General features: G+C 41.8%; 1 protein-coding gene across 1 annotated transcript in view; it reads left to right on the plus strand.

Annotated features, from left to right (window-relative positions):
* The window catches only part of LOC126194960 (coiled-coil domain-containing protein 85C), a 90616-nt gene that overhangs the window by 12552 nt on the left and 65150 nt on the right, over window positions 1-12914 (plus strand). The window contains exon 2 of the mRNA XM_049933353.1: window positions 11095-11352. Within this exon, the coding sequence (XP_049789310.1) occupies window positions 11095-11352 (258 nt within the window). The remainder of the gene's footprint in view (window positions 1-11094; window positions 11353-12914) is intronic.

Below are 12914 nucleotides of genomic sequence, written 5' to 3' on the forward strand. Positions count from 1 at the left end.
CTTCAGTTAATTTGTTGAAGAAAATGTCCACACACCACTAGAAGGGTGATAAATGCATGGAATGATTGACTTTTTATGGATGTCTAGTTTCGTTAGTTCAGTGGGTGCCAATACAAAATGTGTATCTACATTAATTGTGGCCAGAGCTTATCTAGCTTTAAAATTTGTGCCACCTCTTATATAAATACACTATTCTCCAACTTTTAAGGTAGTTTCACAGCAGCAACTTGCATATTCAAATGATGGTAGCACTGTTTGCTATGTGTCAGTGTGTCTATACCATTACTCTGTAATGCATACTGCTGTGCTGTCTCTGAACAGATTGAGAGGCTTTTATAGGAGGGGAACACGTTGTCATATTCATCCTAAAAATGTCCAATTCCTCTTACCCACGACAACAGGTATTTGATCATGTATAGCCCCATAACTATGTGCTATACTCTTAACAGTTAACTCCATCAGCATCCCCTTCCCAGTCCCGATGAGATCAAACCATGCCTCTTGTAACACCATCTTCCAATAGTACTCACTGACATTAGTACTGTGTGTGCCTGGTGAGTAGTTATTAGTGCCATTTCCAACTGTGCAGTAACTCAACATACAGCACTGCCAAGGCAACATGCTCATTGGTGCTACCAGCTAGAGAAGCTACTTGCTCAGGTTGCCACCTATGTTCTTAGTCCAAGGCCTATCCAAGCTGGTTCCTTCCCCATCCATTACCACTATCTGATCATATTTCATGAATTTTGTACACAAAGGCCTAAACCCTCAGCCCAGCACTTGGCTTGAAAATTCACATGACCTGGTACTCTTCCTCTGACTTCTCATGTAATTGAGGATCTACATCCACGTCTATACTGTGCAAACCACCATGAAGTGCATGACAGACTGTACATCCCATTGTACAGGGTGTCTTCCTGTTCCATTCATGTAGGCTATGCGGCATGGGAAGAAAGATTGTTTGAATGCCTATGTGCATTCTGTAATTATTCTGTTGTCCTTAAAATCCCCATGTGAGTGATACATAGGGGGTTGTAGTATATTCCTAGAGACATCATTTAAAGCTGGTTCTTGAAACTTAGTTAGTAGACTTTTGCGGGATAGTTACTGTCTATCTTCAAGAGTCTGCCAATTCAGTTTCTTCAGCATCTCTGTGACACTCTCCCTTGTAACAAACAAACCTATGACCTACACCTACGCCATGACTGTTATCAAGCAACAGTTCTGTGCTCTTCCTTACATTAGTGGTATTTCAAGCCTTCCTACTCACAGACAGTCTGCCGCATGTTTCCTGCTCATACACCTTCGTGAGACTCCTGCCCTCTCAAAAATGGCAGCTGAAACCTATTACTCATAGACAAAACTAAACTGTTAGATTTTGTTGTCGTCCTTACAGCTTTCGTACCAACTGCTAGTACCCGACCACACCCCCTCACCACTGCCTTCCTTCGTCCCCACTAGATTTCTCTTAGCTTCTTCCAACTCTGCATGAAGGGCACAGACCTCTCTTTCTCACTCTTCTATCAATCTGTCCCTACTGCATGTATTCCAGTTTCAGGAGATGGCCACATTAACCTCCCGAGAGTTCTCCCCACTACATTCCCCTATCGAAACCATTTGCTCCCAATGTATCTCATTACTCGCTTTCCTGTGGCAGCTCCCACAGTTAAATAATAATAAAACAACTGTAACTGTAAAATAACTATAAAAAAACACACCTATGTAAAAGAATATTCTGAGAGATATTAAGTTCAGTCCACTATAAAACCTCACAACAATGTGTTAATAGTACTTTGCGCACAAGTTTAGTGATATCAGACATATGTACATAAACAAATATGTATATTTACATCTGCATACATCTACCCTGCAAGCATGACAGAGGATACCCTGTACCACTGCTAGAGATTCCCTTTCCTGTCCCACTTGCAAATAGAGCGAGGGGAAAAAAACTGTCTATAGGCCTCTGTTTGAGCCCTCGTTTCTTGTATCTTATCTTCATGGTCCTTACCCAAAATGTACAGGGTGTATCAAAAAGAATCATCTGATTTGGCACATCTGTATTTCTGAAACTAATAAACATATACAATGACAGAGAAGGAAAGTTGCTACTCATCATATAGCGGAGATCCTGAGTCTCTATAGATACAACAAAAAGATTCACACAGTTATAGCTTTCGGCCATTAAAGCCTTCGTTAGCAGTACACACACACACACACACACACACATACACACACACACACACACACACATCTGCAGTCTCAGAGAACTGAAACCACAATGCGAGCAGCAGCACCAGTGCATGATGGGAATGGCAACTGGGTGGGGGTAAGGTGGAGGCTGGGGTAGGGAGGGGGAGGGATAGTATGGTGGGAGTGGCAGACAGTGAAGTTTTGCAGTGTAGACGGAGGACAGGAGAGAAGGTGCAGAGTGGGGAGGGGGTAAGTTGTGGAAACGAGAGAAATAAAAAGGAATTAAAGGACTGGGTGTGGTGAAGTGACGGCTGTGTAGTGCTGGAATGGGAACAGGGAGGGGGCTGGATGGGTGAGGACAGTGACTAACAAAGGTTGAGGCCAGGAGGGTTATGGGAACAAAAGCTGGTGTTGGTGGGAAGGATCCATATGGCACATGCTGTGAAGCAGTCATTGAGATGAGGGGTATCATGTTTGGCAGCGTGTTCAGCAACAGGGTGGTCCACTTGTTTTCTGGCCACAGTTTGTCGGTGGCCATTCATGCGTACAGACAGCTTAGTGGTTGTCATTCCTAGGTTTCATTTCTCTGAGACAGCAGACATGTGTGCAAGTTGTGTGTGTGTGTGTGTGTGTGTGTGTGTGTGTGTGTGTGTGTGTGTGTGTGTGTACTATTGACAAAGGCCTTAATGGCCGAAAGCTCTAATTGTGTGAATCTTTTTGTTGTGCCTATCGCAACTCAGCATTTCCGCTATATGGTGAGTAGCAACTTTCCTTCTCTGGTATTCCATCCTGGATTTTCCATTGTTTGAAACATATACAATGAATATTATTTCTTGATGAGTGGGACACTCAAAAAAAAGTTCTGATAAATGAAAAGCACCAGTTTGCTTTTGTTCTACAATATTACTTTTATTGTTAAAGGTTTTCAGCTTACAAGGCCATCTTCAGACATTTAATGTGTATTATCACCATAGAAGTTACAATGTTTGCAAACAACATTGGAAGAGAAGTGACACGTCTAGACTGAAGTAGAAACATACAGTAAGAAACATCTTTGACAGTGTGGTGGTAATGCAAAGAAAAAGTAAAAATTAAACAGTACATAAATAACAATGGAGTAGACAGGAAAACCTTTAACACAAAATAGAAATAGCATGCCTACATAACAGTTTCTGTTAATAAACAAAACTAATAAAATAAAATAAAATTAGTACTAGACAAGGCTACATCAGAAGGTATGAAACATGGAGAGTGATACACAAACCAATTAAAAGAAGAGACAATTATCAGTTAACTACAGAATACATAAAGATCTTAAGCAACATCAATAAGATACATGCCACAGGCTTCCAAGTCCTTCCTAAAGACCCTACTGAATTGTTTAAAGAGGATGTTAAATATGCAAGCAATTCATGCAAAAGCATATTCTCTGAGCTGGAAGCAAAACTGTTTACTAATATGAACCCAGTGCCTCCTAGAATGTATGGGCTTCCTAAACTGCATAAACAAGATGTTTCTGTTTGTCCAGTTGGATCATCATTCACTGCTCCATCTTACAAACTAGCTAGTAACCTGGCTGTCCTTATTATGAGCAAGACTAAATTCAAACCAATGCATGGTATTTCAAACTCTGTGGACCTACTAAATAAGTTAAAAGGTATATCTGTCTCACACAGTGATAAATTAGTATCCTTTGTTGTCAGTGGTTTGTTTTCTAACATTCCTGTGGTAGAATACATTGATATTCTGACAGAGCTGATGCACAAGACTAATGTCAATCCTGTGGAATTGAATGACTTGAGACTAGACACGCAGACATGCTTGGCCCAGAACTATTTCCAGTTCCAAGGGACTGTTTATAAACAATTAGATGGCTTTGCTATGGGTTCCCCTCTTAGTCCACTGTTGGCTGAAATATTTATGGACCATTTTGAACAAAATTTTCTAAAAACAGAACCTTTGAGTGCAAATATCAAATACTGGTTTAGATATGTAGATGTTGTACTGTGTATGTGGACTGGTACTACAAGACAACTCAACACATTTTTGAAAAACATAAACAGTCAACATAAAAATATCCAGTTCACAATGGAGATTGGCAACAAATCCATAAACTTCTTAGATCTCACCATTGACATCAGTAAAAACACACACACACACACACACACACACATAAATTGTTTCAAAATTTATAGAAAAACTGGATAGAGCCTATCAGAAATTGGTGTACAAGTAAACCTTCAGTATAATAACAACTAAATATAAGAAAAAGTATTTAGAATGTGACAATATTATATAGTGGAGATGCTGGGTTGCAGACAGGCACAACAAAAAGACTGTTACAAATAAAGCTTTTGGCAGTAAGGCCTTCGCCAAAAATAGACACCCCCCCCCCCCGGCTACACACACACACACACACACACACACACACACACGACTGCAGTCTAAGGCAACTGTAGCCACACTGTGAGGAGCAGCACCAGTGCATAATGGGAATGGTGACTGGGTGGGGGTAAGGAGGAGGCTGGGACGGGTAGAGGGAGGGATAGTGGGTAGGGATATCGGACAGTGCTGTGCTGTTAGGAAGCATGCAGGGATGAGGTGGAGAGGGTAGGGCAGCTATGTGCAGTCGAGATATTAGATGGAAGGCAGGGGAGAGGGGGTAGCAGGAAAGGAGAGAAGTAAAAAAACAATGTGTGCGATGGTGGAATGAGGGCTGTATAGTGCTGGAGTGAGAACAGGGAGGCTGGATAGGTGAGGATAGTGACTAACGAAGGTTAAGGCCAGGAAGGTTACGGGAACATAGAATATATTGCAGGGAAACTTCCCACCTGCACAGTTCAGAAAAGATGGTGTTGGTGTGAAGGATCCATATGGCACAGGCTGTGAAGCAGTCATTGAAATGAAGAATGTCATGTTTGGCAGCTTGCTCAGCAACCCAGTGATCCACTTGTTTCTTGGCCACAGTTTGTCAGTGGCCATTCATGCAGACAGATAGCTTGTTGGTTGTCATGCCCACATAGAATGCAGCACAGTGTTTGCAGCTTAGTTTGTAGATCACATGACTGGTTTCACAGGTAGCCCTGCCTTTCATGTGGTAGGTGATGTTTGTGATCGGACTGGAGTAGGTGGTAATGGTGGGAGGATGTATGGGACAGGTCTTGCATCTAGGTCTATTACAGGGGTATGAGCCATGAGGTAAGGGGTTAGGAGCAGGGGTTGTGTAGTTATGGACGAGTATATTGTGTAGTTTCAGTGGACAGCGGAATACCATTGTGCTAGGGGTGGGAAGGATAGTGGGCAGGACATTTCTCATTTCAGGGCACAGCGAGAGGTAGTCGAAACCATGGCGGAGAATGTTAATTCAGTCGCTCCAGTCCTGGGTGGTGCTGATTTATGAGAGGAATGCTCCTCTGCAGCTGGACGGAGGGACTTTGGGAGTTGGTGGGAGATTGGAAAGATAAGGCACAGGAGATTTGTTTTTGTATTTGTTTTTGTCTTTATTGTTACATTCTATCTTGGATTTTCCATTGTTTGATATTTAGAATGTGAATCAGATGAATAACAAAAAATAATTAACAATTGTGCAGATTATAGATTGGTACTCATTGTAAAGATGACACATTGAGTTGCAGACAGGCACAATGAAAAGACTGTTACACACTATGCTTTCAGCCAAAGCATAAGCCTTCTTCAGAAAAGACAGGAACACACACACACACACACACACACACACACACACAAACACAAGCAGGCACATCTCATGCACACACGGTGCTCACTATATCCGGCTGCTGTTGCCAGACTGCAACTGTTGCGTTGAACAAAAGCAGCAATATGGAGTGGAGCACGGAAGTGTGAGAGATAACAGGGTATGGGTGGAGGGAGAGAATAGCACTATTTAGCGGATTGTGCAGGGACTAGAAGGCTGCAGGACAAGACTGTGAAGAACAGTGTCAGGTGGCTTTGAGTGGCGCAGGGGGGGGGGGGGGGGGAGTGAAAAAGGAGAACAGAGAGGGGAAGTGAGGTGAGTGTGTTGGCAGAGAGCAGTGCACAACAAGCATGAGAGGATGTGAATTGGGAGGAGATGATAGGGCTGAGGGGTGGAAACTGTCGGGAGGAAAGTGTGGTGACAGAAGGTTATCATAGGTTGAGGCCAGGATAATTTTGGGAGGGAGGATGCGTTTTAAGGATAGCTCGTATCTGCACAATTTAGAAATGCTGATGATGTAGGGAAGGCTCGAGATGGCCTAGGTCATGAATCACTCATGCTAGTGTCAGCTGCGTGTTGTGCCACTTTGCTCTTGGCCACATTTTGGGCAGTGGCCATTCATCCTGATGGACAGCTGCTTAGTAGTCATGCCAATATGAAAGCTATGGAATGGTGGTGGCATATCTGGTATACGACATGGCTGCTTTCACAGGTTGCTCATCCTCTGAAGGGGTAGGATAAGCCTCTAAAAGGACTGGGCCAGGAGGTGCTGGGTGGATCAGATTGCACAGGTGTTGCACCTTTGTCTTCCACAGGGATATAATACCTGTGGCAAGAGGCTGGAACTGGGAGTGGCTTAGAGATGGACTAGGATGTTGTGGAGTTTGGGTGGCTGATGGAACACCAACTTGAAGACAGACGTGTGGGAAGGTTTATGTGTAGGATGTCCCTCATTTCAGGGCATGCTGATAGATAAGCAAAGCCCTGATGAAGGATGTGGTTCATTTGTTTCAGTCCAGGATGATATTGGGTGACAAAGGAGGTACTCCTTTGTAGCTGGTGCTTTGCGGTGGTGGAAGTGTTTTTGGGGGGCGGGGGGGGGGGGGGGGGCAGAGGTTGAAGATGTGGCATGGGAAATCTGTTTGTGGACTAGATCTGGGGGATTGTGCCAGTCTGTGAAGGCCTTGTGAGACCTTCAGCATACTGGGCACGGGAGTTCTTGTCATTGCAGATCCCTTGGTGACCAGACCAGGCTGTATGGGAGGGATTTTTTGGTGTGGAATGGATGGCAGCTGTCAAAATGCAGGTGCCGTTGGTGGTTGGTGGGTTTAATGTGGACATAGGTGTGGACGGAGCATTCAGAGAGGAGGTGCTCAATGTCCAGGAAAGTAGCTTGCTGGGTTGAGGAGGATGGTGAAGTGGATGGGTGAGAAGGTGTTGAGATTGTGAATCTATGAGGGTAGGGTGTCTGGGCCTCAAGTTCAGATCATGAAGATACCATGCTCAGGACTTATGTTTTGAGGAACACTAAAATCACAATGTATGTGTGAAGCGTGGCTGTTTGCACCTTGAAAGATGAAAGTGTCAACTGCATACTCATCATAAAAACGTAGAAGGAATGCCAAGATTTGGTCACTGAGAAGGTTTTAATGAATATCCTGGTTCATTTTCACAGTGGAGCTAAATGAGTCGGTCCGAGCCATGGTACAAAAAGCATTACAGACCCACCTCTGGGCTGAACTTCACTAACACTCTGGGTTAAATGCCTCTTTGGACCATCAGTGCATTTGAAAAGATAAGTTTGTGACTCGATTGACAACATTACAGACCTCCAGTCAGCTACTGTCCAGTTTCAGTGTTGTTTAGTCTATTGAAGATGTGTAGCTTTTGTGCCACTGTGAGGAACCCCTTTCTGAAGGTAACTGACTATATGTGTTTTGCGTGCAGTTCCTTTTTGCACTTTTCACTTGGGAACTAGTTTGGATGAACCTACATTCCTTGTTCTTGTGCAGTGTTGCCTGGGTTGAAATGTTGGACAGCTTGTGATTCTTGAGGATTGTTTGTCATTCTGGATTCCTTACAAAGTTGGATAAATGAAAAGTGAACAGTATTTGAAGGCATGCTCATTGGCAGATTAGAGGTTTGCTACAAGCAGTGGAAAGTGAACTGGTAGTTGAATGTTGCCCACAGTGTCACTTCACAGCCATGGTGAAGATTATTGGGGAAGGATAAAGTTGACCTTGCTCTACAACTTGGTGCTGGGATGAATATATTGCCTTAGATGTTAGATGATGTGTAGTTAGCACAGCCCTAATGCAGATATTGCTCCTTATGCTCAGCAACCTGCAAGATACAGTTCCCTCCTTTGAAAGGACCATGTGATTGTTGGTTTGGTGTTTAACTCATGATGATTGGACCCAGGAACAGTGGACTAATGTCTTGTTCATGGATGAGTACAATTCATCATCATAGCCACATGTTCATCTGGCAAGTTCTTGGAACATGTAACATCTATATTATGGAAGCTGTTCCACATTGTTGTGTCATTGTTCATATCTGGGGAGACATTATGTTGGGTGCAATCTTTTCTCAGTGCACTTGTCTATGGGAGTGGTAATACTGTCCAATCTTGCATGACTGGCCTGTTGACAAGTACCAGCAATCTGAGAACTGTGGGTAGCTCATTCCTGGTAACTTGAGTGAAATGCCTCAGTGGTGACGACATTGGACTCTCATTTGAGAGGAAAGTGTCTCAAATTCTCATCAGGTCATCCATATTTAGGTTTGCCAAACTTTCTCTAAATTACTCAAGGAAAATGCCTGGATGGTCCCTTGAAAAGGACATAGGGAATTTCCTTCCCCAGCCTTTTCCTGTCTGAGCTTTCAATCTTCTCCAATGGCCTCATTCTCAAAAGGATGTTAAACCCGAATCTTCATTCCTCAGGCTCAGATCCTATTTAACATGCATGAGACACTCTAGGTCAAAGTATTGCAGCCCTAACACAGTGGTTACTGACAATTGTTGACCACAGAGGATGCTTGTCCAGCAGTGGGAGGCATTATTGGAATTCATACTGAATGGGATGATTCATTGGTCAGAAGCTGCTGTGCATCCTTTATTGTCATGTGAGGACATCGCATTTGTATTTTTGTTGGAACTGTGTGCCTTGGGGACACCTGATACTCAGTATTTGACTTGAGGAAATGAGTTGAGCAATTGCAGATAGTGTAGTAGTAGTTCTTCACCTTGAGTTCATACCAACAAGGTGTGAGATGTACCAAGTCATGGAGTGAAGCTTCTGGGTGTTGTGGAATGCTTCTTCCATGCAGCCCATGAAAAAGCTGACATAGGACATGGTTATCCTGGCTCCCGTGGCCATATCCATAATTTCTTTGTAGGTCTGGTCTTCAAAAGTGAAGTAGTTATGGGTGAGAATGGAGCTGGTCGGTGTGTCATCCAAGTTATCCGAGACAAAAATTTCATAGCCACTTGGTATTTGATCAGATACTATGTTTAAATTATATTTGCACCAAAGTTTGTGTAATGCCACCCTCACCTGTTATCCAAATGATGATCCCTTTCTGTTCTCAGTTTGCCTTTGCTTTCACCTACGTATCTAGTGTAGCTGGTTTTTAAGCTTGCCAAATAATGAATTGTGTCTTATTTTGGTCTTTATTTGTATTGGCATGTCCAGTTGTCCCTGCAACAATGTTTCTGTATGATTTGTTGGAGTTGATAAAGTTGTTTGAAATGGATACACAGGATTCTGTATACAGTATTTTATTTCTTATTGCTGTTAGTGAATATATAGTGAACTACTTTTATGACATATTAATAAATGCTCTGTTTTAGTGAGAAATGTTAATTTGCCAATTTAATAAGAACTTCGAATTAAGAAAGTAAGAAAAAATTGTAAAATTAATAGCTGATAAAATTTCCATCACTGAAAAAAAGAAATGTGATCCTTGATTGTCTAGCTTTTGGTTGTATGTTGTGACAGCACCAAACAAAGGACACACAAAAAATAATTTTAAAAACCCAAAGTATCCTTGTGTGGAGACTGCAGAAGGGGGTTGAAGAAACAGCTTTGGAGGGAGATGTTTCAATTACTTATATACGTCGCTAGGAGGCTTGGCCTGTGGGGAATATATTACAGAAAAAAAAGATGATACCAATTGCTTACAGACATTCAGCTGGCTTATTCAAAAGTGTATCTTTATTTCATCAGATTGTTTGCATTTCTTTATCATTCAATAGCAGCTTTTGTACAAATTTTGGAAGTATTATTCCTGCTTTCAGAATACCTGTATGTGCATTTTGACTGTTCCTGATCCCTTGTAAACTTCTGCCATTATTTAAATCCTTTGCTTCCACTAGATTAGTTATCTCCTCACAAGCACTTTGGGAGTATTCTTAATTGCAGCCTGTTTTGTAGATAATAAGAAAAATCTGGAGTCAAAACAACAAACTCATTTTCTTTGCAACAACATGCCTTGCTGACTTGGTTGCTGTTAACTAATCCTTCACGTAGATTGTTGTTTCCACACCTACCTCATGACATGAAAAGGTTTTCACTGTGGAAGTTATACCCTGGCACCCGTAGAAGAAATTTCACAATCTAATCTATCTCCCATTTGCCTGTAATATTTGACATTTAGAGTCAATCATCATCAGTGATTGTTTTTATTTTACCTGTGACATGGTTTATGGTATATTATGACTTTGTATGTTCGCAGCCTCACCCTCTAGTGAGGAAACATTAATGATGGTACTGCTGAGTCCTTACAAAGACGATTGCAGTTCCTGTAGATCTTCTGACCTGAGCCACAGGATGATTACATTCCTGAGTTGATTTGTGTTATGTGAAACACATACCCAAGCAAGTATATAGGCACAATGTCTTTGTACATTGTTTAGCTACAGATGTTATTGGAAAAGCACAATAAAGGATGGCGAGAGTCAAGTGCTGTAGTTATAGGAAATACAGAGGGGTGGGAAAGGGGGGGGGGGAGAGAGAGAGAGAGAGAGAGAGAGAGAGAGAGAGAGAGAGACTTATCAAATTTTATTCTGTAAATTACCAATTGAAACAGGGTTACAAAAACTGGAAACAATCTTCCCTCTATGGTTGGCAGTATTTGCTATGCACATAGAATACTTAAATTTTCTTTTAAAAGTAGCGTTGTTTTAGGTCAGAAGACTGCAGTCTGAAGTTAGAGCACTGAAGGAAGCCAATAGAAGACTAAGTGATGACAACCAGGAACTCCGGGACCTATGTTGTTTTCTGGATGACGACAGGCAGAAAGGTCGCAAATTGGCTCGTGAGTGGCAGCGCTTTGGACGTTACACCGCAAGTGTAATGCGGCAGGAGGTCTCTGCGTATCAAAGCAAGTTGCGGGAGCTAGATGCAAAGCAGCAGGAACTCATCAAAGACAATCTGGAGCTTAAGGTAAGTCCTGAGCAGCATTGTAATGTAACCTGACCTAAAATTACAAACTATATTAATCATGAAAATTTAATTAACAAACAAAGTGTTACATAGTTAGTCTTACACAAATTTAAAAGATTTCGTATTTATTGAAGACAACTGTTTATTGACACAAGAAATTATTTTATTAATATTGTGCTTTAACTTTTCCTTCAATATAAGAAACAATTAAATAACATTGATTTTGGAGTCCATTCCCTTCTAAATTATTTCTCAATTTTGATCAATCAAGCCCAAAGGTAGAGAAGATTCTCTTAGTGGATGCTGTGCTGGTAGGTCAAGAAATAAGGCACTAATGGCGTTGTAAGACCAGGTTAGTGTTTCGAATATATTGATCACAGGAATATAAATTGAGCTATTTAATTATCAGTAAAATAAATAAATAAATAAATAAATAAAATCAAATCAAATCAATGAAACCCTATTTTACCCATTGGCGTGTTTTTTTTAAAAAATGCCAGAGTTCTCCTCAACTGTGGTCCTGAGACTCTCAGTTTTGGCTTAAGGCTTATTTGTATCCATACATTCTGTGCCAGTTGTGTAGGAAGTGCCCATTTTGTAGCAAACATTGGAAATTGCTATATCAGTGGCTGAAGCCTTCTTGCTCAAAGAGGTCATAAGTCATACCAGTTTTTTATCCATCAAGGTTTCTGCCAGTTCAGAATTCAACAACAACATGCCCCTGAATAGACGCATTCTTCATTTATGTAGCACATAGCTCTCAGATCTCAGGTAACACAGTCTACAATTTTACAGATGTGTGCATAGGACAATCCTTTCTTAAGAACCGAAATAGCGTCATCATCCAGTTCCTTGTTAGTGAGATTGATGATGGTCTTTCCGCTGCCATCAGAAGGTTATTTCTCCAATATGTGTCCAAACTTGGAATCGATTCCTTTACGTCCCATTGTCAGCAATATTGGTGCCCCAACATACCTTTTCACCAAGCACCTCAAACAACTGCTTAGCCCTTACGTTGGGAGATGTACACACCATATCCGTAACTCCATGGATTTCCTGGGACACGTCAACAACCTTACGCTTAAGGAATCTGACATACTGGTGAGCTTCGACATGGTATCTCTATTCACTAAAGTTCCCTTACAAGAATCCTTGGAACTCAGCCAGAAATTTGATGAAGAGACCACCAACCTTTTCAGATATGTTCTGACATCAATTTACTTCTTATTTGACGGTGAATACTACGAGCAGACAGAAGGAGTAGCCATTGGGAGCCCACTCTCACCCATTGTTGCAAATATGTACATGGAACATTTCGAGGAGGAAGCTCTTGAATCAGCACATCTAAAACCCACCTGTTTCTTTAGATATGTGGATGATACCTTCGTTATCTTGCCACATGGAAGAGATAAACTGGCAGACTTCCTCACATATCTCAACTCCAGACACCAGAATATTAAGTTCACCATGGAGATGGAAACGGATGGATGCTCCATTTCCTAGATGTTTTGATTAGAAGACGAGCTGATGGCACTTTGGGCCACAGCGTGTATAGGAAGAAT

This window comes from Schistocerca nitens, chromosome 7, assembly GCF_023898315.1.
Source record: "Schistocerca nitens isolate TAMUIC-IGC-003100 chromosome 7, iqSchNite1.1, whole genome shotgun sequence".
Lineage (NCBI taxonomy): Eukaryota > Metazoa > Arthropoda > Insecta > Orthoptera > Acrididae > Schistocerca > Schistocerca nitens.